Here is a 24171-nt window from a genome sequence, read left to right as displayed (position 1 = left end):
ACCTACCACTCACCTATTTCAAGCTCTTTGCCATCTCCTGCTGGAGTATTCAACAATCTCCTAACTGACCTCCCTGACTTAGTCCTTATCTCAAACCCATCCTTCATATGGGTTTGAATATTTTATCTAAAGTCTACCATGTCACTCCCTTTGATGGTTTCTCCTCACATATATCACAGGGTCTAAGCTGTTGAGCATGACTTATAAGGCCCTTCGAATCTTAACACCTGCCTATCTTGCCAGCCTCTTCTCCCATCACTACTTGCCCTGAACCTCTGTTTCAACAACACCAAACCACTTGTGATTCCCTGCTCATGCCCCGGGGTTCACACCTCCATCCTTCCTCCACCCAAATCCTCTTCCAGCTCCTCCAGGGCAGGGGTGGTAGCCCAGTTGTGGCTGTTCTGTTAATGCTTTGCCCAGCTTCTTGCTCATTAGAGGTGCCATGGGAATGGTAATGATAAATAATGGAAGGCAGCATATGCATGTTAAGTTTGAAATGAATAACAATAACAGTGCTGAAGGAATTTGGACTCATGTTGAAAGTCATTGCAATGGAGTCTACACAGGCTAAATACTTTCCACACAAGAGGGGCAAGGGAGCCAGCATCAAAACCTCAACTCTCCCCTACAACACCCACCACACAGAGTCACGCTCAATTTTTGTGTGTGTGGAGAAAACATGTTGGCTACCCACTGAGCCTGCCATCATGAGGCACAACAGTAGGCATCTGGGTGACGTGCTAATAATAACAGCTGATATTTATAGAATGCTTATTATGTATCCAGAACTTGACTGAAAATTCAACATGAATTCTATCTCTCAGTTCTCATATCAGCATCGTGAGGACAGAACTACTGTTACCCCTGCTTTACAGGTGGGGAAACTGAGACCTACTTATTAAATAACTTTACCAAAGGCACAGAGATTTAATATTAAGGAAACTATTTGCCAGAATGCAAGCCAAGTCTCCTGCCTATCTTACTTCATTCTGCAAATTATATGTGGGTGTTAAGAACCAGCTATGAATGGAAGATCAAAAAAATCTATTGTCCTTAAACTTTGAGCCACCGCTCACACCAAATAAAGTCACTTCACTAAATTACAGCATCACTGCCTTCATGCAGTGCCTCACAGACAGCATCACCTGCACAGCAAGACCGAAGTGATATGACAGAGAGCTCCTCTTTAACCGGTGAGGCCCCTACTCCTGTGCCCTGACTCTCTGTTGCCCCCTCATCTGTCCATTTTCCTCCAAGGGCCCCTCTCCCTCCACCACCACCCCCTGCCTTTGATTATGAAGGGTGCTTTAGAACACATACGAGATCTTGGGGTCTCCTTAATGAAAAAAGTAAACTCATCACTTCAGCAGGTACAGAAGCCAAAACTATCCATAGGCTCAAGAAGGATTTAGATAAATACACAGATGAGAGAACTCTATTGGTTTATTAAAAGGGAAAGATGGGGAGGGAAGTATGGAACTTAGAGTAGAAACCTTGTGCCAAAGGACAACCATGCTTGGCTATAAAATTAATTAAGTCCACAATGTATGTTGAACTCCTACTACGTCCAAAGGACTAGTCCTAGGCCAGAAGACAGAAGGGAACCAAAGAGACAAAAATCCCAGCCTTTACGGAGCTTCACGCTCTAACCACTAGTTGGTTCCTGTTAGGGAGCATCTGCTCACACTAGGCAATGGGGTCTGTGGAGCGGAGGCTTTCTCCCAACCTGGAGGACCCGGAAAGCCCTTTGCACGCACACACATACACACACACACACACACACACACACGCACACCCGCGTGCGCACACAGGCTCTCACCACACACAGCTCCAAGGGCAGCTGGGCTAGTCCTCTAGATGTGTGTTCAAGCCCAAATAAGATTTTAACTTTGGCAAGCTGGGAGGAGAACAAACTGATAGAAGTAGATAGTTCAGTCTGAGAACAACCATGACTATCGGGCCATATGTACGAACCAGGCAACTGAGAGCTGACCCCCAGCAACCCAGAAGTGTCACCTGTCTGATAAGGTCAGAGCAGAGTGGAGACAGCCTTCAGGGACTGGATGGTAAAAAACAGCATCTGGGTTCAGACCTTCAAGATTTCCCTTCCACCTTCCCCCCAGCACAGGCCAATGGCTTTCTAAAGCAGCAGACCACCGCCAAGACCAAAGGCTATAGTCGTCATGGGCACACAGCACCCATAGAGAGCCAGGGCAAAGCCACCGTCAGGGAAGGGTGGGATGCCCTGAGTAAGGGGCCGGAGGGAGGAGAGCCACTCAGGGGGCGGCCTCACTCCTCCCACTGAACCACAAGCTGCTGCTGCGTAAGTAATCAGGGCAGAGGCAGAGCCACAAAGATGCCTGAGTAGGTAACAAGCCAGGAAGGGAAGTCAGAATGGAATGTCCACAAGTTACCTCCAAGGAAAGTGGAGAAACTTTCCCTCTACTGCAAAAATCAATTCTAGGTCATGAGGAGTCCACATCCAGACATCTCCTGGCAGTCCTTACTGGTTCCACCTCCCCTTCTTCTTCCACCCAGCTCTCCCCTCCATGGCCCATCCGTAGTCAGTCTACCATCCCCAACACCAGGCCAGACGCTGGGAAGAGTGAAGGCGAAGGTTTTTCCACCTCTTACCCGAACCGGTCTGATGTTCCACGCCCTCCTGGACTCAGGAGTGCTCTCTCCAGTAAAGGCATCAGAGAAGTCATCATTTCCATATGCTTCTCTTAATAAGAAAGTGACATCCCTCTAAAGGCACAATGGTCCTGAGGTTGTGCCGCAATTGGACAAATAGGGTTTGTTTACTGTAAGGAGGTGTCGGGAGGGGGAAGGGCTACACCAAATGAGCACTGCTGCTCTTCTCAGGCCTGTGTGCAACTGCGCGGCTTGTGTCTGACCTCTTCCTGGCTGTGCGCTTCACTCATAAGCTTAGGAAAGAGGAAAGGCACATACTCTCTGAATGAACGTACTTACTCGCTTGCCCTTTCTCCTAGACAAAAAGAGTTAAGCAAGAGAAGGGCTCCGTAAAAATTGCAAAAAGAGAAGTTATTAATGCATCGACACTTGCCACAAAGCTGGGCCCATCTCCACAGTAAGTCACTTTCATATCTACCTGGTCCCTCAGAGGACAGAAAAAGGAAAAACAGAGACGACTTCCACATAACTCTACGTCTCACAGCTGTGCAGTCAAGAGGGGGGAAAACACCTTTTATCGCTTCCCCTGGCACTAACAGAAAACTCTGGACTTTGGGGAGGCTATTAGAAAAAGGTTAAATATGAGACTAGATAATGATACACCAAGGGACTCATGTCAGGGTTCTTTGAACACTGCTCAGAAGCAATTGCTGTTGAGAGGTGGTGACCACTTTAAAGAGCTCTGGAAGGAGGCAAAGTCGGCGCGTAAAGGCCTCGGCGGGGCCCTGGGAGGAGAAGGCTAAAGACTTCCGATTTTGCACAAGCATCTTTGAAAACATTCACTCTGCTCTTTCATTCAAAGATTACTATGCGCCCATATCAAGTAACTATTTCCTACACGTGGCATCTGTTCTCTTATTGTTCTTTGTTTAATTTTAGTTTTACGAAGACACAGCTTTCCATACCCAACAGTACCCTCCCCCTTTCTTTCACGGTAACCTACAGAGTTTCTGGGCTACATCTTTACACTTCATCTTTCATTTATTCTAGACAAATTTGTCAGTCAGTTGTTTCAGAGTATCCTATCAATAAGCACTGACTACAAAAGTCCTGTTTGTGTAACTTAAAAATTAGTATGTAACCCTTTCCTGCCCCTAAATCCAGACTGCCCCCCCCCCCGCCCTTATAAAATGTGTAGTATTTCCCAAAGCACTTTGTGATATCAATTACAGGGTTATGACCAACCAGCCACTAATGCCACCTGATTGGCTCACAGCCCCCTGGTGCTTTATAATGATAACTAGATAGTACGTAATTACAAGGTCCCCAGAAGATACTTATAATTGTATCACAGGGCATTTTGCGAATGTTTGGGACAGCGCTTAGAGGACCACAAAGTGATAGTATTTCTAAATCTTGCCAGCTGGAGTATAAATGAAGCACCCTGAAATTCAATTATAACAGTCCTTTAGGTATTAAATAATTATAATAAAAATCACACTGAGGGAGTTGTTGTTTTTAATTGAACTGTGCCCTTAACCCCTGAAGATTCTAGTTCCTAACAGTTTGTAAAAAAAATAAAAAATAAATAAATAACAACAAACAAACAAACAAAAAACCCTGCTGGATTTTCAGATTAATATTCCTTTTTTTAAAAAAATATATTTTTATTAATTTAGAGAGAGAGAGAAGAAAGGAGAGGGAGAGAGAGAAACACTGGTGTAAAAGTAACAAATTGATCAGCTGCCGCCTGCACACCCGCTACCAGGGATCAAGCCTGCAAGCCCCAGCGCATGCCCTGACCTGGAATTGAACCTGCAACCTTTTGGTGCACAGGATGACGCCCAACCAACTGAGTCACACCAGCCAGCCCGGGCTGGATTCATAGCTCTTCATCCAACTGGAAGAGCTGTCCCAAACGGAGACCATTCAATAGTCTGGCCTTTGGCTCTGTCAGCTACCTACCTGGTGACCTAGTAGGGGAGCTGAGTCCCCCTGTGGCTCCACTTACAACGTGCTGCACCACGAGAAGGCCTAATATGACTGTGCAAACATAAAATGGCTATATAGACATTCGCAAACTTAATTTAATGAAAACAAGGATACTTCATCTACCGCCATTTTCACCTCATTTCTTACCCTCACCTTTCCCCCCTTTTCTCCAGCTTTCCCTCCTCGCTCGCTCGTTCTTATTCCCAGTCCTTCCGTCTGCCTCCTCTACTCGAACTCCCTCAGGGGAGGTTGTGATCGCTGTACTAAAACCTCCAGGAATGGCTGTGGTTGGCTCAGCAGTGCCTGGGGCAAGGATAAGGAAGAGTCCACTGTAAGCCTTTCCAGTCATTACCTTCCTGCTCGCATTTCTTAAAGGGAGGGAAGGTAAGGATTGCTCCTCTAACTCAGGCAGCTCAGGAAAGTAAAACCGGAGATACTTCTCCCCTGATTCTGCCTTGTGTAAACACACTGTCAGGGAAAAGCTGGAAGGATGCTCACAGGGGCGAGGAGCTGCTGTGACCAGCCTCGAGAGTAAACAGAAAACAGGGCCTAGTCATCCCTCCAGATGCTCTGCATCCCATCCAGGGCCCAGGCGTGAACTCTCCCAGCACATCCCTGCCCACTTACAGCAGGTTTGCAAGATCTCGTTTCCTCCCTTAAAAAACATTGGTTTGCAAGGCCAGTGATCAACAATGTAAAACTAAAGCCTGAAAAAAAAAAATCAGTTCCCCTAGCAGCATCTCTGTGTTAAAATATAATCTCTGATTAGTGATTAGCAGAACATCACAGATATAAATGAATATACATATACATGCATATGTATATTTTTCCCAGTGGATTTGGCCTTGCAATGACCTTTGTTCGTGAGAAGGAGAAATCCACTCGTCCCAACACCAGAACGCAACCTGGAAGGGTGTTCTGCAAAAGCAGGTCCCGCAGAGACCAAGAAAGTGGTAACGCGTGGTGCTTGTCAATCAGAACATCACTCCGTCGGCTTTCTCTGAGCTCCCGAAATAAAACTATTCTCACGCACGAGCACAGCCGCCCTGGCTACCGCCCTCCCTCCGGAGGGGGATTCTCTCGGAGACACGCCTTCTGCTGGGCCTGCAGGAACCGCTCTCTCAGGGCCCACAGCCCTTCTGTGTCTCCGGAGTCGAGAGCAAAGGAAGCAGAACGGGTGGCCGTGCCACAGCGGGATTCATGATGATGGGGCCACTCTGGCCGCCGTGCGCATGTTGGCAGGGCCAGCCCGAGAGACCCCTCCTGAGGGAAGTGGAGCTAATTAGTCATTTTATGCACACACACACATGCCAGCTTCACACATTTAAAATACAGGCCCAAGCGAAGCAGAGGGCCAATTTTAGCACTGTCTTATGAAAACCAGATAGGTGGGTCTTCTCTCTCCTTTCTAGCAACACTGGCCGGATCAGTCCTCCTGGTTTTAGCTACTGGAGCCTGAAGCATGAAGAGGTAATGTGCACAGCGCTTCTGAAAAGCACTAACACAGAACAGCATTCACTCGCACGAGGAGAGGTGAGGCTGGTGACGCGGGCATCTCATCACCGACCGGCACTCCTGCAGGACATTTCCCTTTTGTGATGGAGCCACTGAGCTGCTACGGAAAAGGGTCCCCCCGTTTATAGTCACTGGACAAATGATTTGATTAGTGACCAGCGTGAGGAGGCGTGAATGCTCTCCAAGCAGGAGCTTTTCCACATGGCCTGCGTCAGCCCGGGGACTGCAAGCCTGGCACGGCGCCAAGGGCCCGCCTGCCAAGGGGACTAGAAGTTTCTGAAGCGCTACCACCGGCCCAAAGCTGGCAGAGTCCCTCAAACAAAAGCCGGCCACCGAGTTCAACAACTGGCCTGCGAGGTCCCCATATGCTCCGCAATATTGTCCTGCGGCCGGGCCCCAGCGCTCCGTGTGCCGCACAGCTGTCAGCCCAGGAGCTGTTTTATCATTATTTTCGCCGTTTTATTACTTTTCTGGGAATTCAAATCAGGGTAACCGTGCTTGATGCACCGGGTGAAAAATGGTGTCTCCCTCCCTCCCCTCCTCCAACCTAATGAATTGCCTTTTTTCATATCAAAGAGTAATGAGCACCAAACCACATAATATTTATTCATGGAACAAAAGACACAGGGGTGGGCGGGGGGCAGAAGCAGCTCGTGGGTGTGGAGAGAAGAAAAGCGGGACATTGTAAAGGAGCTCCGCACTCCGATCCCCAGGGACCCTGGGTTCAGTTCACAGGGAAACGCAGCTCCTGTATTCCCGCCTGGGCGCCCCTCCATGCAACTCCCTAGTCGATGCTGAGAGACCCTGCGAGCGGGCAGGAACCAAGTGAAACTCGTCCTGTGCTTGACTGTGAACTGCCTCCTAAGCGGTTTCTTTCTCTTTCTCCGTGGAATTCCCCCAGAATGTCTCTTCTCTGATGAGCATGAAGCCAATGTACCTGAGAATGTTCTATTCCCCCTGTGTCATCAGGGCCTCCACTGTGGATGAGGCATGATGGGGCCCAGGCAGGATGCGCCATAGAAATGACGGCGATACCGGAGCCTTGCTTACCTCAGATGATGTGAATTTTGCCCCTACCCCCCACCTTCTCTGCCATAATCACTCACACTCTGTTCCACAAGTTTTCTTTTAACCCAGAAAGTAGAAAATTATATACAAGAATAGTAAGACTAACAACCCAACCCATGGTTAATCTCTTTCTCCACAGAACCAGACACGCTTTCCTTGTCCCCTTTGAGAAGATTTCGGGGGGGGGGGGGGGGAGCCCTGAGTCACTTGATGCTGAGTGAGCCACGTTTCTCGGAGGCCCCTTCCACGAGTGCACGAGCCACCAAAGGGAAAGGAAAACTATTCTTTAAGGTAAGATAGCTATTAACCAACAGTTCCTCAAAGCGCTGTGCACTCATGCCAGGGCAGATTACAGTCAGAGCAGGCCACAGACAACAGGAGGCATTTTCAATGCCAGAGGCTGACTTCCTGCTTCTGCCTCCCATTCTAACGCTCCGTATCTTCAATTTCTCCATTTAAAAATTCTATTTTGCGAATTAAAAGCAGAGTTATTTTTTTTAACTGTGAAAAATATTGCCGTTTTTAAAAATCACAAAATGACCCACTTCTTCCTATAACCTGTGCCACCCGCAGGGTTGTGAATTTTAAAACACTGAAGAATTTCCTATCTGGATAATTTCCCTAAACCCAGTAATGGAATCCTTTTCTTAAGCAACCCTCCTGCTTCTTCCTCTTATAGGCTCATTTTCTGTAAGTCTGTCAAAGCTAATTATCTCCCTTCACAAATTTATTGCTCTTCAGTGTATCATAAACACATATATTATGAAAAGTTGAAGAAAACAAGTGAAGTGTGCATTATACTGTGAAGGAAAAGACAGACATAAATAATTATCTAAAGTATCCACTCTTTGCTAATAGAGTAGTGAAAATGGCATTAGAAAGAGTGAATGAGAATACCACAGCCAGCCCCTGCTCCCACCCTCGCATCCCCTTCCATATATGGTTGTCCCCAACCCCATGAGCCAATATCAGAACCAGGGGTGGGCAAACTTTTTGAATCGAGGGCCACAATGGGTTCTTAAACTGGACTGGAGGGCCGGAACAAAAGCATGGATGGAGTGTTTGTGTGAACTAATATAAATTCAAAGTAAACATCATTACATAAAAGGGTACGGTCTTTTTTTTTTTTTTTTTAGTTTTATTCATTCCGGCCCGCGGGCGGTAGTTTGCCCGAGGCTGGACTATTCCATCACTTTAGGGTAAAGAGGGAAGCAAAATTCTTAGGTTTGCAATCCTCCGACATTCCAGACCACAGATAAATACCAAGCCTACCAAACCAGTAACACAGACGACCTGTGCCTGGCCAAGGGGACAAAGCACACGACGCCCACAAGCTCACACTGTCATTACGCTCCCTTGCTGTTGTTACCTATTTCTCCGCGTTCTCATTCCAATCTTGGACCACAGACTCAACGGTAATAAAAGGCCCTGAACAATTCATATCAGTCCTTTCAATCTAAGAAAAGGATCAAACACTGAAAAAAGCAACAGCCCATTTGAGTTTCAATAGCCCCTGCCAGATAGCCTTGATCCGCAAAGTCCCAGCTGACCGCACTTGGTCACCCTCAGTTACCGCTGCGTGTTCGGCTCGCTGTGGCCTCCAGACTGCTCCACTCTAACAGGTACAACCTGCCCAGAATAGTTCTTGCATGTGGCTATTTGCTGTGATGACAAACAACCTTTTTTCACATATTCCTTCTATAGGTTCTGGGAATTAAGCCACGTGAGATCCAAATCTCAAATCCTGGTTCCCAGCCTCATGGAAGACCATAAATGTTTTTAAAAACCCAGTAGCAGCTGCAAAGCACTTAGGAATGTCTGGTTAAACTGCAAAATAGGTTTTCCACCATTGAGCCACACCAACTTCTACACTGAGAAGAAGTTGCTTCTTTACACAAGCCACCTCTGTTTACCAAACATCTGGTCAAGGGCGAGTGCAGGATGTGAAGAGTCACAGAATGTTACCATCCTGAGGTGTGGATCTGGACACACCACTGTGAGAAAATACCTGGGGTGATTAAAGATAAACACCACCTGCACGCTGGGCAAAGGCGGCCCTTGCTCTAGCCACACACTCTACTCACTGAGACAGGGGAAAGGACTGAATTCCACAGTAGATTAGAAATGGGGACAGAGGAGCCCAGGACAGAAAAGGGGAGCAACCACAGGGAATGTATATTTTACTCCTGCTGGGAACTGGCATTTTATCACTTCTGAAGCCAAAACTCAAGAGTAAACTATCAAAACAGTGTTATCTTATTCCTTTTACTTAGTATCCAGAAAATTTTCTTGGGTCCTGACATGTCAGATTTCTTTGCAAAAATATTAACTCAGGTACTCCGATTAAAAGTATATAACCATAGTTATTAAACTCCCTTAAGAAAAACCAATAGGTCTGAAACACTTTTTGTAACATGTTTTTCTTTTTTGAAATAGTATAAGCTTATTCGATGCTAATAATAAAAAATTAACATGTCTTGAATTCTTACAGATAATTTTGCGAACTTTGCTAGGTGTTTTATATTTACTACTCAGAATAATCTATTACCATATTTTCTAAGCAAAATCCAACAACTTTTATTGCTTAAAGTATTACATGTCTCCTTTCTGCCTCCCCCGCATTACCCCCCCCACCCCCGCCACTCCCATCCCTGAGGACAACCCTCCAGCACCCCAGTGTCCGTGTCCATTGGTCATGCTAATATGCATGCATACAAGTCCTTTGGTTGCTTCTCCCTGAGGTTGGACAGTCGGAAACACCATAATAAGGCACGACTTGATTCTAGTCATTTATTAGCTGTTACAAATTACCTCTGCACTTTTTCAAAGAGGATAAGAAAATGCTTTCCAAAGGAATCAGAAATTCGAAGTTTACAGCAACATGGCTGCAATCTCAATAGCTTTTAGAAAGTCGTTGTTGTTTAATAATTATAATCTGATAACCATTTATCTGCTCACCACCAATAGAAAGGTAAATGTTATACTTCATAGAAAATGCAAGGCAGTAGCTCACCTTGCACAGAGATGAAAGTCATCTTCATAACATTCTCGCACTAGAAAGGAAAGAAACAGATCCAGGGAAAATCAGAAACAAATACAAAAGTGAGATGACACTCCTCAGAGAGACAGTAGAGTAGCAAAACTAAACTTGACTCTTTAAACTTAACTTGACAGCAGTGACATCATAGGGCCTGATCCGAGCAGCAACTTTAACGGTCTCTTAGTTACCACAGTGGACGGCCCGGGTGCGAGATCAGGAGCAAGCCTCCTTCACGCACACAGCCAACTGTTGCTCTTCAAGCTATTGAAACAGAAGAGACCTCGCTGCCTTCAGTCTGAATCCCACACCCTGAAGTCCGCTCTAAGCACCTAGTCCTAGCCCATTACCTTAGCTGGCTAAAAGGATTTTTCTCACTAAGATGCTACGTCCCACAGATAAATGGCAGAAAATGGCTGCCACAAAGCAGCATTTAGGTCATCAACCTTCTTCATCTCATGGCACGGATGAATTACTAAAATTCTGCAGCATGCCAAGAGATATATTTTTTGCCAATCTGACAAAAAAAATAAGTGTAATTTAATTCATTCCCACTTTACAGATATTGTGTTTGCTGGCTGTTGTCATTTTTTTATTTTTTAATATATTTTTCTTGATTTCAGAGAGGAAGGGAGAGGGAGGAAGAGATAGAAACATCAATGATGAGAATCACTGATAGGTTGCCTCCTGCACGCCCTGCACTGGGGATTGAGTCCACAACCCAGGCATGTGCCCTGACCGGGAATTGAACCGTAACCTACTGGTTCATAGGTCGACGCTCAAACACTGAGCCACACCGGCCAGGTCATATTTTTATTTGACAATCTAAGGGAAAAGAAGTCAGCGCCCCGACTAAACAGTCAGGTACTGCATTTTTTCACAATTCCGGCGGCACACTGGTTGGAAATCGCTGTCACGCATGGAAGCAGGATGCCTAGTTCACCGGAGTCACTTAGTAGAGAACGGCCTGTAAAGTTGAGGCGGCCAAGCACTTCCACGCCACCCTTGGCTTATTTCTGTGGTTCAGATAAGTGCCACCTACATCTTGTACAGCTTTGCGGATGCCCTGTCACTGTGACAACGGTGAAACAAGCAGTGGTAAAGGACAGGGGAAAGGGAGGCACGCAGGCCAGGAGGAGGGAGGCCAGGAGGTGACAAAGCGGGGCTCCTCGTGATGAAACGGGCAAGGCCCAGCACCACCACGCGTCTTCATTTTGCCTCTTGTTCAAATGGATCTTAAAACCTGAAGGCAAGTCAGGAAGGTGAAGACTCCTCCTGGGGAGAGTACGGTTGTTGAAGAGGTTGTTGAAGAAATGCAGGTGCTCACACAGCCTTTTCCGGAAGGAACACCTCCGCGAGGTGAAGGCAGAATAATGTAGCAGCCAAGAGCATGGATTCTGGAGCCAAAGCGCTCTGGCTCCGTAAAAATAGAGGCTCCAGTTAGTAGTGTCTCGGGGGAGGGAAGCTGCTACGCCAGAGGTAAACCAGGATGCCCAAGGACTCCAGTGAAAGGCAGCCCTCAGACCCCCCCAGCGCGCGTGTACAATGAAAACCGAGAGGACCCCTCACTGTCTAAACAGATGCTGCCGGTGGCTGTCAAGGTGAGTCCATTTTGATGCCTTTTCCACAGTCGGCCAGGTCAGCAGGTTGTTATTACCACATTACACAGACGACTGGATTAGTCAGGGCAATTTAACCTGTAGGAGGTGGCAGCTCACAGACCTGAGATTTGTATGACCACGCAAACCTGCACCCACGGCCACCCCAGGCACTGCGTCACCAACTGAACTACATTCTAGAAATACAGCCACACGGGCCTGTGAGACACAAAGCCGGGGGAAAGGGAAGGAACTACAAACTTGTTCAAGGAAGTGACTTTCCCACCCTCAGGGCCTGAGCAGGAGGGGTAAGCCGAGTCTTCCTAACTTCTTCTTTAGGCCAGAGGAAAAGAAGGAAAGTCATTCCTGTAAGATGTGTTGCCAGATATACCGACTTTGAAGACGAATCATGTTTCCCCTAGATTGCGAAGACCAACACCAGTTACTAGGGTCGATACCTTTTAAAGCAATGTTTTAAAGGAGACACAATTATCATCTGCCCTAAAATGGGTAGTAATATAATTCAGATGCTATATGATATCATTTTAGATCAAGACATTTTTTTGGCCAACTTTTTCTGTTTATACAAATTACATCTATAGAAAGAAGTCCTAATCTGTGCTACAGAAATGCTGACATATGTACAGGGGAAATATGGATAAGGATGTTCATTGTAGTAATGTTAAATTGGCAACGGCGGGGGGGAGGGGAGAAAAAGAGAGAGAGAAACTACCAATGTGTCTTACAACAGGGGATCATTCAACAAACTATGGAACATTCACATTATGAAATGCCATCTAAGAGTTAAAAAGAATGAATTGAGGATCTAATCTACATGTGTTGACTTGGATAGCTCTCCGAAATACAGTATGTGGAAAAAGTGGATCTCAAAACCTTGTGTAATATAATTTCATTGATGTAGGAAAAAACTAACATCCAATGATATACAACATTTAGTATACATGTAAGCAAACAGAAGAAGGTCTGGAGAGAGATATTCTAAACCATGGTAACTTCTAAGAAGGGGGTAACATTGAGAGAGAGGAATTACCTCACTTCTTAATCTACTTACTTGCAGTTAATTTATTCCACACATATTTAGTGTTCCTCCCATGTACAGGTAGGTCTTTTTCTGGTCATGAGGATAGAAAGATGAAGAAAGAGAGAAAGTCCTTGTCCTTATCTAACTGCTGTTTTATTTCAATATTATTTTAAAGTGTTATAATTTAATAAAGAACATGTTGAGCCCTAGGTGGTTTGGCTCAGTGGATGCAGCATTGGACTGTGGACTGGTCAAGGGCACAAGCTTGGGTTGCAGGCTCGATCGCCAGTAGTGGGCATGCAGGAGGCAGCCAATCAGTGATCCTCTCTCGTTGATGTTTCTATCTCTCCCTCCCTCTCCCTTCCTCTCTAAAATCAATAAAAATATCTTTAAATAAATAAATAAATAAATAAGATGTTGAAATCCCTTCTGCAATATTTCAGCCAATTGAACAACTTTTTGCTAGAACATTTTCACTCATCAAGACAGCCTATTTCATCTTTGAACAGCTTTAATTTTCATGTAATTGTGCGTTGTGTGTGTTTAATATTAAAACAAACCTGGCTCCTAATAACTGCCAACCACTGATCCTAACCTATCCCCTTGAGGCCACAAAGAGCCCATCTAGTCCTTTCTTACATGGCAGCCTTTCAAATATGTTAAGAAAGCAACCATATCATCTCCTAAGTCAGACTGAACACCTCCAGGTCTTCCACCTGTCCTTCCTGTGACATGGAAGCAAGTCTTGCACCACCTTGCTTTGCTTGCTCCTTCTAAATGCTTTCCTCTTTGTCTAATTTCCTCTAAAATCTTGATGTCAAGCCATGGTGCTTACAAGTCACCTGGTCAAAACAAGGGAAGCAAAGATGATTATCTACCTCATTTTTAACAACCATACTTTCACCTTATTCTCTGTCGTGCCAGCTAATCCTCTCCACTGACAAAGTGATTTTATAAGAAAGAAAAAAGAAAGAAAGGCCCTAACTGGCTTGGCTCAGTGGATAGAACATCAGCCTGCGGACTCAAGGGTCCCAGGTTCGATTCTTGTCAAGGGCATGTACCTTGGTTGCGGGCACATCCTTAGTAGGGGGTGGCGCAGCTGATCGTTGTTTCTCTCTCATCGATATTTCTAACTCTCTATCCCTCTCCCTTCCTCTCTGTAAAAAATCAATAAAATATTAAAAGAAAGAAAAAAAAATGCTGTTCTAGAAAACAATGCAAGAACGCTACAGCTATAGAAAGGTTGTAAGAAGATACAAAGCATTTAGCACCCTTAGGATTTTCCTAAATGTTAGTTTATTAATGACCTCCATTAGCACATTCTCCTAAAACCACAAAGACCGTTTCATATACCTCATCTGAAACATGAAACGGTGCCCTGCTGTGTGAGCCAGAGACAGCAAGGATGCCACTGTATCCCAGGGCCTGGAAATGCTGTCCAATAGGAAGCCCTTGCTCAATGCCTAGTCATTAGACCTTGGCCTGTGCATGAGTGAACCATGCCTCACACCACTCAACTTTACGTCTGCATGTGGGCAGGAGGCAAACAATGAAGCAAAATGAACGTGATTCACAAAAATAGGCCTAGCATTTCATTTGAGCCTAACGACTACACTGGAAGGTAAAACGAGTGAGTACTGTTCACCTTCCTGACAGGCAAGGAGACGGAGGCAGACAGGAAACGAAAAGCTGGCCTGTCACAGGGCTGGAGCCGAAATCCAAGGCAGCAGTCCTCTGACTTCTTCCCAGCCACTCTCCCACATGGCAGCGCCTCCCCGCTCCACTCCGCGGGCAGTGAGCGTGCTGGGGAAGTTGTGAGTGTCTCTGCTCTGTGTATTGGCAACCATGGAGGGGAGCCCCTTGTTTACAGCAGGGTTTCTCAACAGCAGCAATCCTTCTTTTGGACCCGGTAATGCTTTGTGGGGCGTGCACTTGGAGGAGGTCTAGCAGCGTCCCTGGCTTCTCCCCACTACACAGTGTAGCATCCCTCCAGTTGTGAAAACCCAAATGTCTCCCAATGTTGCCAAATGTTGGGGGTGGGTGGGCATAATCCCCATGGGATGAAAAATCACTGATTTAAAGGAAACCACCGTGAATCCATTCAAATGGCCATAGTGATAATTTAAGAGAGCACTGAAATGTTTTAGGAAATGGATTTCTTTCCATTTCCAAACAATATCGCCATTCGCTCTGGAAAATACATACTTGCATTTCAGTGGGGTCTGCAGGCTCAGAACAGATTACAAAAAGCATACTTTACCTCTGCAAACTCCCAAGGCGCCAGGTGCACCAGGCAGGTACCGTCTGTTCACCACAAAGAAGCAAAACCCAGCATCTTCCTTATGTGTCTCTCCCTGGCCATCCATTCCAGGGGATGCGAAACCCTCAACCCCTCTGGCCTCTCCTCCCTGATGTACCGCACTTCCTTAAAGCCCATCAGTGGGTACCAGTCCCTTTAGATTCACTGTCAATCACTGATTACTTTCAACATCTACCAAACAATCAAAGAAAGAAATAACCAGCCACTGTGAGGATAAAGGGCACTGCGGAGCTTGTCTTTTAGAGCCCTGCAAGCTTAGGAGTCATCGTTACGACCCGGGCTGAAGCTGCACAAACAGACTCAGGGCTCTTCAACTTCTCCTTTGCAGGGAGAGAAGTGCCTGCCCAGACACGAGTTTTCTGGAGGTTCAGAAAGGTATCCTGCGATGGAGGGGAGATACGGAACGTGTCCTAAGAAACTCTCGGGGTGTCCAAGCAAACGCTGGAGAGAGTTCACACCAGGAAACATGACATACCAGATTCTCCCCAACAGGATGGAGAGTGAAGGAGTCAGAAACGAAATGCTGGAGGTGGTTAGTTAAAAATTAAACATTTCACTTAAGTTTTCTACAGCTGTTAAGCCATTGCTAAGGAGGATGGCTATAAGTTATTCATATTTTCAAAGCTCCTACTTCAGCATAAAGGTCATTCCAACCAATGGGAGGTCCAACATAATTAAAAAGAAGTGTCTAAATGATTCTCCAGGAATCACTTTCCTTATGTCAGAGGAAATACCTTGAGCCTTTTGAGATTTGTATTAAATCCCCCAAGGACAGTGTGCATAGCTTGCCTTAAAAAACCCAAGCCACTGGCAGTCATTTCTTTTTTCCATGCCTGTGTGTATCTGGCCCTCGGGGAATGCTGTGCTTCTTTCCTAAATGCAGTTGCTTACCCACATCGCAAACTGTTTAACAGATGCAATAGCCAGGTAGACTTACAAAAAAAAAAAAAAAAAAGTGTGCTCCTTCTCTGAATGGAAGCCTGGGATTTTGAAGCATTTTTATATATAGCAGCCTCTTAACTCCATCTCCTGAGTATTTCTTTAGTTCTTATTTCTTTAGCCCTTTAAACTTTCTTAGATTTGAACATACACAACAATTTTAAGTGAAGGATAATTCATCAGTTCTTGGTGATAGCTGATTCGCAGAAGCTGCATTTCCAAGTAACAAACATGAATAATGAATTTTTGGAATGCATCTGCCTGAAAAGCATGCTGTATTTTTTAATGGAACTATAATTTGGGGGATCCTATAACTGTGGAACAGTCACCTGTAAATCAGGTTTTTTGGGGGCAGAAACCAATGACAAATTAGTTTAAAAGAACAGGAAAGTAAAGCATAGTACTTTACTTAAAATGTCATGAGGAGGGGATATAACTCAGCCTGAAGCTGTTGAGAAGTCACTGGCATCAAGCCTAATGCTGCTGAAAAAACAAACCAACAAAAAAACCTGTTATCCCCTTAACCTTAGCTAGAATAACACTGAAAGTCTACAAAGAATAAACATTGCAAAAGTCTTGGATGTAAGAATGTGATTTAGTAGTTTAACTTATACGAAGTATTAGGGTCTATGTACCAATGTAGTTGAAGGGATGAATGAAATTGTAAAATTCAGTCTATTCTCTATTTTTGTGCTAATAAAGAGTACATGGTATGCAAAACCAAATCCATAACTGATCTAAAATAATTGGAATCTCACTCAGTGATGTTATTATGAGAGTAGGAAGCACCAAAATTAAATCTCTCTTCTTAGTGCTTCTTCCCAACCTTTGGTAAAGGTGATAAAGATCAAAGACCAAAAGGCTGGCAGTAGGAGGGGAAGGGAAACAAAGCAAGCACCCACAGGATCTGAAGACTGAAAACCAGCTCCGAATAACAGAGTTTCAAAAAATGCAAAGCTAGTTGGGAAAGTTAAAAGGCATAGATTATGAAGTCTCAGGTTTTAAATATATCCCTCATTATAAGATTTTAATGTCTGATTGATTGATTTCAGTTCTCTGTGATGGGTAATGTGAAAAAGATGACAGACTTTGGTCATCCTAAGTTCCAAGAATGCAGGACTGTTAAATAACAAACATAGAGCACTCATCACAAATAATATTCCATCAATGACGTTAAATGAAACACAAGTACTTCTAATGTGTCCAACAATTACTATGTAATGTGCACCATGGTTTCTCATACTAGACTCCTTCCAGGTATGTAGCACACTAAGGGGAGAGAAGGAGGAGAGGTGGGAGGGATGGGTGGGAGAGAGGCTAGGAGAGATGTCTCCCCCATTATTATCTAAACCAAATGGAAGAACCCGGTCAGGAAACCTCTTAAACAACAGTTGGCTCTTGGTCTCAGAGAAGTATTTAGAAAATAACTCTATCTAATTATTTTAAGGTTTAAGACCCTCATGCACCTGGACTGTTTCTTTTCCCAGTGAGGTTCTAAAGCTTGCTTATAATTCTAATGAGACAGGATGGAAAGCGTCACATATATTACCTGCCTGAAAACTCAGCTTTCCCTGGGAACCAACTGGGCCTGAGAGCATTTTATAGATTATGATTAATGATTAACTAACTCTGCTTCTACTTTTCCGATCACTGGCTGCCCAGCACTAAATAAAATGCACCATAACAAAAGACATAAATAACAATTAATATGCACTAGAGCAGTGGTTCTCAACCTTCCTAATGCCATGACCCTTTAATACAGTTCCTCATGTTGTGGTGACCCCCAATTTCATTGTTACAAATTGAACATAATTAAAGCATAGTGATTAATCACAAAAACAGTATGTAATTATATGTGTTTGCCGATGGTCTTAGGCAACCCCTGTCAAAGGGTCATTCGACCCTCAAAGGGGTCGCGACCCACAGGTTGAGAACCGCTGCACTAGAGCTTTTTGGGGGGGGGGGGAATGATTCTTGAAATTTCAAAGAAAAGACAAGCACTTATGAAGCACAGAGAAATGAAATTTCAAAGTAGTTTTTCACAAATGTAAGGTACACCTATGTGGGCTCTTGGGCTATGGAAGGCTTTTCAAGAAACATGTCAATCTTGTAACCCAGGACAGCAGAAGAGGAGAAGCCAATGAAAGGTCCAGAGGAAAGCTTTACAAGTGGTTTGACATTACAAGCTCGCAAAAACAACTGGATACAGAGCCAGTGATTTACCTTCAACAGGATAAGAAACAGGAAACCAGATTCATTTATAAGGAGCTTTAGCGATGGACTGATATGATGACATTTCCTGGATCTAGTCCAGGAATGGATGAGAACGTTCTGGATAGGCTACGATGTTCTCTAACATTCAATAATTAATATGCTTATTACCAAATGAATTTTATGGGATAAACACTTCAGAGCAGGAATCGCCTAGATTCCTGCAGTCAGTAAGCTGTGTATAAATTAAGCATGCTCTGAAAATTACGATGGCGCTAAGGTAGTGAAATGGTGATGAAAACAGGGGAACTTAGCCAGATCAAGGCCTACTACCACCATTTTGCAAATCTGAAGACTGCACTGTCATGCATTTTGGTGTGCCTGAGTGATTACACCTTTGTCAAGTCCATGTATCTTTGGCTTGAAAATGAATTTGTCGGTTGGAATATACCTTAATATAAGCAGGAGTGCAGCTCCAAGTACAGAGAATGAACAATGTCTCCTTCTATAACCACAAATAATTAAAACTATTTTAGGAAAAGGCACATTTTCAACTGAGACTCTCTAATAAGTGAAATCAATAGGCCTCACCAATAAATCCTGGAGGGGAACACTTCTGTATAAATAAAGTGTGTGTCAGGGAAAAAGCGTTCGACTACATGTCCAGGTAATGCAGCTTCCAACGCGGCCTATGCACCAGGCTTTCTAACAGGGCTGTTAGAGACCCACGCAAAACCCAGGCCCCTCCCAGCAGTCTGGAGCCAAGGAAGGTTTCTGTTTCACCTCATCCACCCTGCTTTTTGTTTGCTTGTTTGTTTTTCATGCATATGCTTGTAAATGTGTGAGATAAGAAAACAAATCAAGAGGTAAAGGCCTGATTAGACAGCCTTCTTAACCCAAACCAGGCAGAAAGAGAACTGATCGATATTTAGTACTTTGGACATATTGGCTCTACGAAGGTAAACAATAGCAATAAAACAGAAAAGAATCCTATTCATCTTTATTATTATTATTATTATTATTATTATTATTATTATTATTATTATTATTTGGTTCTGACTGACTACTGATTTTCTTTAGGGCTTTCCAAATAAGGGGCCCAGTGTGTGAACTACATATAATTGCTCTGTGCCCTACCAGAGCACAACTATAAGCCAGCAGCCAATTCAAGAAAATCAAGATCAACATTTTCTTTGCAACCCCTTTTTCAAGAGTTTATCTCGTACACAGGCTAAGTTACAATACCCTTTCATTTCAGGGGCCAATGTGAATTCCTAATTATTTTTAAAGAAAAGTAAATTGTAGAGGATGGAGTTGATTGTTTCCTTTTTGTGGTACATAGAATTCACATGCAATCCTTTGCTTAAGGTTTAAGGCTGTTTGTTTCCATCACACTCAGCACACATACTTGCCACCGGTATCCGCGAGAGATGCATGTGAAATACAGTTGAAGCTAGAGTACGCTCCGATTCTGCACACCATCCTTTCAAGTAAGCAGTATCTTTGCATTTTCAAAAGTAAGCCCTCGCTTGGGCTTGCTACGTCCTTCCAGGTGAAGTCAGCATCCTGGGCTTGCTTCCACCTGCGGACGTATTTGAACACAGGCGCGCGCACCCCGAGACCTCCCCTGGGCCCCTCCGAGGGCCCATGTGGCACCCTCCATAGAACACCACCTGAACACAAAAACTTTCTGGCCGTAAACTCTACTGCTGTCGCTCCGCGAGGTAAAGCGACTGAGCACAGGGGAAGGCGCTGGCTTTTGTTCCAGTGGTGCCCAGCGGACGAGGTCAGATCCACAGCAGCTCTCCACCCCAAAGGTCGGGGGAGATTCCGTGGTGCTGGGATTTGGGGGCTTTACGAAAACAGCCCATTTCTACGCCATCCGCGCGAACAAATACAGAAAAGGGGGCGTGGAGTAGGCAAGGATGATATCCTTAGTGCCTGGCAAATCCTTAGGTTCCCAAAGTGAGTCTCCAGACCTGCGGAAGGGCGCAAGGGGGGCGGGAAGAAGAGCCCAGGCGGACTGGGGGAAATAGGTACGCCGAGGGCGCAGGAGATACAGTCAGGATGCAGGGCCTGCCCCGCCTCCGGGGACAATCAGACAAGCTACAGTGTGCCAGTGGTTTGGGGCTTCCTGTTTGTAAAGCGAGAACCGCCCTCCCTGACTCTCTGACACTCGTTCTTCCTCAAAACCAAGTCCGCCTCTTCTTCGCGCGCGGGTCTGGCTCCGTTGCCGGAGGAGGAGGGCGGAGGGCGGAGGCGGGAGCGGGGTGGGAGCGGCCACGGGGCGGGGGCAGGGCGGCGGGGCGCTGCGCCCCTCCCAGCCCGCGGCCTCCGGGACGGAGCAGGGCCGCGAGGCGGACAAAGCGTTTCTCGCTCCCTCCCCCACGGCCGCGTCCCAGAAGGGAGGGGGAAAGCGGGCTGCAGGAGGACGATCTGGGAGAGGAGGAAGGGGAGGAGGAAGGTGCTGCCGGCGGGACTGGGCAGGATCGCGCCAAGGAGGGAGGGCAGGGAGGAGGGGCTGGGCGGCCTCGGAGAACGGGGAGGAGGGCAGGAATCTTGAAGGCCAAGATAAACAAATTGTTCCTCTTCACGTGCGGGGCGGGGGAGGTGGGGAGGGTGGGGAGCGAGCGAGGCCGCCTAGCCTCTTCCCCTCCCCCAAGCCGGCTCTTTGTCACCGAGCGCCGGGCACTAGCCTGCGGCGGCACCGCACCGCCCCCGGCGCCGATGACTCCCAGACCCAGGACGGGTGCGATTTATCCACCGCACACTGCAAGGGCCGCCGATCGAGGTGCGGTGTGCCAGGGGCACGGGCAAAGGCGCTCCGCGCGCTCACACTCCCACCGCCCGGCCCGCTGCGCACACCCGCGCCTCACTAACCCGGGCGGCGCGGTGGGGGAAGGGGCTGCAGACACCTTTCCGAGCTTCCGGCCTCCCCCACCCTGGAAGGAAAGCAAAAGAACCTGAGAGAGGAGATAAGAGAAAGGAGTCTACCCTCAGGGTTAGGGAGTGGGAACTGCCCCTTCCTCCCGGAGAAGTTAAGCCATTGGCTGCTCAGTCTACCTCGAACCCACCCACCCAGCCATTTAAGCCTCTTTCACCTCCCAGCTACCATCCACTCCTCCCGGCTTCTATGCCGGGCCCGGAAAGTTGGCGGGGGTCGAAGCGGAGAAGCTCAGTGCACGCGAGTTTGAGAGGAGGAGGGGACACAGTCCCCAGTGAAGTTGCGTGGCGGGGACTCCTGGTACAGAGGACTCAGTTCTCCCCTCCCGCCCCCGCCAGGCCGCTCTCCGCTCGACCCAACCCGCAGCTCCACCTGCCGGGCCAGACCCGGGTCTCCAGCCGCCGAGGAGCGCGCCCGCGCCCCGCATCCGCGCGCGCTCCCGCGGAGGCGCGCTGCGGCCATCCTCGCTCGCTTCTCACCCACTTCAAAGTTCATTCACAAAACTCTCAGACTTTCTCAGCCCAAAGGGGGTGAGCTGGGGAGAAAAGGCGAGCGCCTCTCGCTTCCCCCACCGCCCCCCTAGGGATTGAGGGCCTGGTGCCCGCCCAGAATCTGCGGCAGCATCAATTTCTCCCCGACCCCGGCGGATGTGCGGAGAGGGGTGGGCGAAGGGGGACGGGTCTGAGAAGGCGAGGGGGCTTTTCGAGGGGAGGGGAGAGGAGGGGTGGGGTGGGAGCGATGAAGAGGAGGAGCGAGGTTTCAACTCTGGGTTCACACTCTTTCAAATCCGTATCTAAGAAAAGGAGAGGAGAAAAAAACTTTTCCAGTGCCTCCCTCCGCTGCTCCTCCAGGCTCCCTCCGCCCCTCGCAGTCGTGACTGGCTTCTCCCCTCTCGCCCCCTCTTCCCCACATCTGACAAGCCTGACAGATTAACAGGTAGCGGCGACCGCAGCTTTTCCCTCTCAGAAAAGTTGACATTAACCCTTCGGCCCACCTCGCCCGCCGTGCAAATCAGACCCCCGTCCCCCAATGTAAGAAGCTCCAGCACCACCACCCCCCAGGCGCGCGCGCGCGCCCCGTGCCCACTGCCCGCGCGCCCTCACCATGATCAGCGTGTGATTCCTCTGCTCAGCCGAGGCAGCCTCCGCATCTTGCTGGGGTTTGCTCTGGTGCTGCTGCTTGCCGGCGCCCGATTTCTTGGCCCTCTGCTCCAGAGTGCGCTGGTAGAGGCTCACCGTGTCCCGACGCTCCAGCTCCAGCTGCTCCACCTGAGCCTGCTGGTACCTGTTCTCGCAATTGACGTGGTGCCTCCGGCAGCCTTCGATGCGCTGGCGGAGCCGCTCCACCACGGTGCTGTGCTTGGGAACGGCCGCCGAGCTGCCGCCGTGGCCCCCGGAGCCGCCGCCGCCGCCGCCACAGCCGGCAGCGGGGTGACTGCTACTCGGAGCAGCTGGAGTACTATTGGGAGTATTATTCACACCGATCCCGGCCCCGGCGAGGCTGCTGTTCAGGCTACTGTTGATGCAAATACTACTGCCATTCGCGGCAGCAGCGGGGGCTGCGAAATCCCCCATCCTGCTCCCCGGGCACACTATTTTGGAAGAACTTTTTTTATCCACCCCCCTATCAGCCTCCTCCTTGGGTCCAAGGATTAAAATAGTTTAAGTGGAACGCGGGGGAGACGCAAGCACATGGATGGAAACAGCAATCCCGACGGGGCAAAAAAAAAAGGCGGGGGGAGAGATTTTGGGGTGGTTTTTTGTTTCCCTTTTTTGTAAAAACTGTAAAGCTCAAGGAGAAAAAAGGGGGGGGGATCAGAATGCCATCAGACACCTATCAACAAAAAGAATCACAACAAAACTGAGCCAGCAGCAAATCGGGTTGCAACTCAAGGGGAGATCCGCTCCTCTCCTGCCTTCTTTTTATAATCCATTATTTTCTAATAAATTCCAGGAGATTTCCGGTGGTTGGCAAGCATTTTCTCCCTACGTACCGAAAAACACACCCCATGTACACACACAAGCATATGCCTCCAGTGCGGACACGCGCGACACACACTCACTCCACACCGCATCGGAAAACGGCAAGCTTGCTTATTGCATTTTCCTTCCACAAAAAAGTTTTGGTGTTTATGCCGCCCCGTGTTCTCAAAGTACTTTGGCTGCTCAGTTGCATTTCACAGGATCCTAGATAGCGAATCCTCGGGCTGGGGGAAGTAAACACATGGACAGTCCGAGGCGACTGCAAAAGTAGATCGGTGAAGTCCTTTGCAAAACGCCGCGCGGAGAGCAGCCCCTAACGCTCGGCTGGGCTGCCGCTGCCGCCGCTGCTCCTGCCACCATCACAATGATCAACTGCTCGCCGCCGCCACCGCCGCCGCCGCCGCCTCCTCCTCCTCCTCTCGCTCCTCCACCTCCTCCTCCTCCTCCATGCCAGCGGAGTGATATCAGGACGCGCGAGCTCAGTAAACACGGCAGCGGCGGCGGCTGGAGGCCGTGAGACAAGCCCGGGGGCACGGTGCAAAACCCGGCCCGGACTTTCACCCGGCAGGAGCGGGCGCGACACACACCGGCGCGGGGCGCCCGGCTCCCGGCTCCCGCCTCCCGCCTCCCTGGCCTCCTGCTTCCCGCCCCTCCCACGCCCCCAAGCTCACTACAACCCAGGCTAGGAACCAGAGCTGCCAGAACAGAGAAAAAGAAAGATTCTGGGGGATCTTGGGAATGAATTAACTTTTAACGTGTGTGTGTGTGTGTGTGTGTGTACACTCACGCGCGGGGGGTGGGGGGGGAGGTAGGGAGGGAGGGTCACATGGACACGCCTGGCTGGATTTCCTTATTCCAAGAGAGGTATCAAGCTAGCCCAAGTTGC

General features: G+C 47.6%; 1 protein-coding gene across 2 annotated transcripts in view; it reads right to left on the bottom strand.

Moving 5' to 3' along the window:
• Window positions 1-23792, bottom strand: part of MAML3 (mastermind like transcriptional coactivator 3) — a 389550-nt gene extending 365758 nt beyond the window's left edge. For both annotated transcript variants that reach the window (XM_059697995.1, XM_059697996.1), the window contains exon 1: window positions 22407-23792. In XM_059697995.1, the coding sequence (XP_059553978.1) occupies window positions 22407-22877 (471 nt within the window). In that variant the 5' untranslated portion in view covers window positions 22878-23792. The remainder of the gene's footprint in view (window positions 1-22406) is intronic.
• Between the last annotated feature and the right edge of the window lie 379 nt (window positions 23793-24171).

This window comes from Myotis daubentonii, chromosome 5 (genome assembly GCF_963259705.1).
Source record: "Myotis daubentonii chromosome 5, mMyoDau2.1, whole genome shotgun sequence".
NCBI lineage: Eukaryota > Metazoa > Chordata > Mammalia > Chiroptera > Vespertilionidae > Myotis > Myotis daubentonii.
The sequence above is the reverse complement of the archived record's forward strand: the minus strand, read 5'-3'. Positions and strand labels throughout refer to the sequence as shown.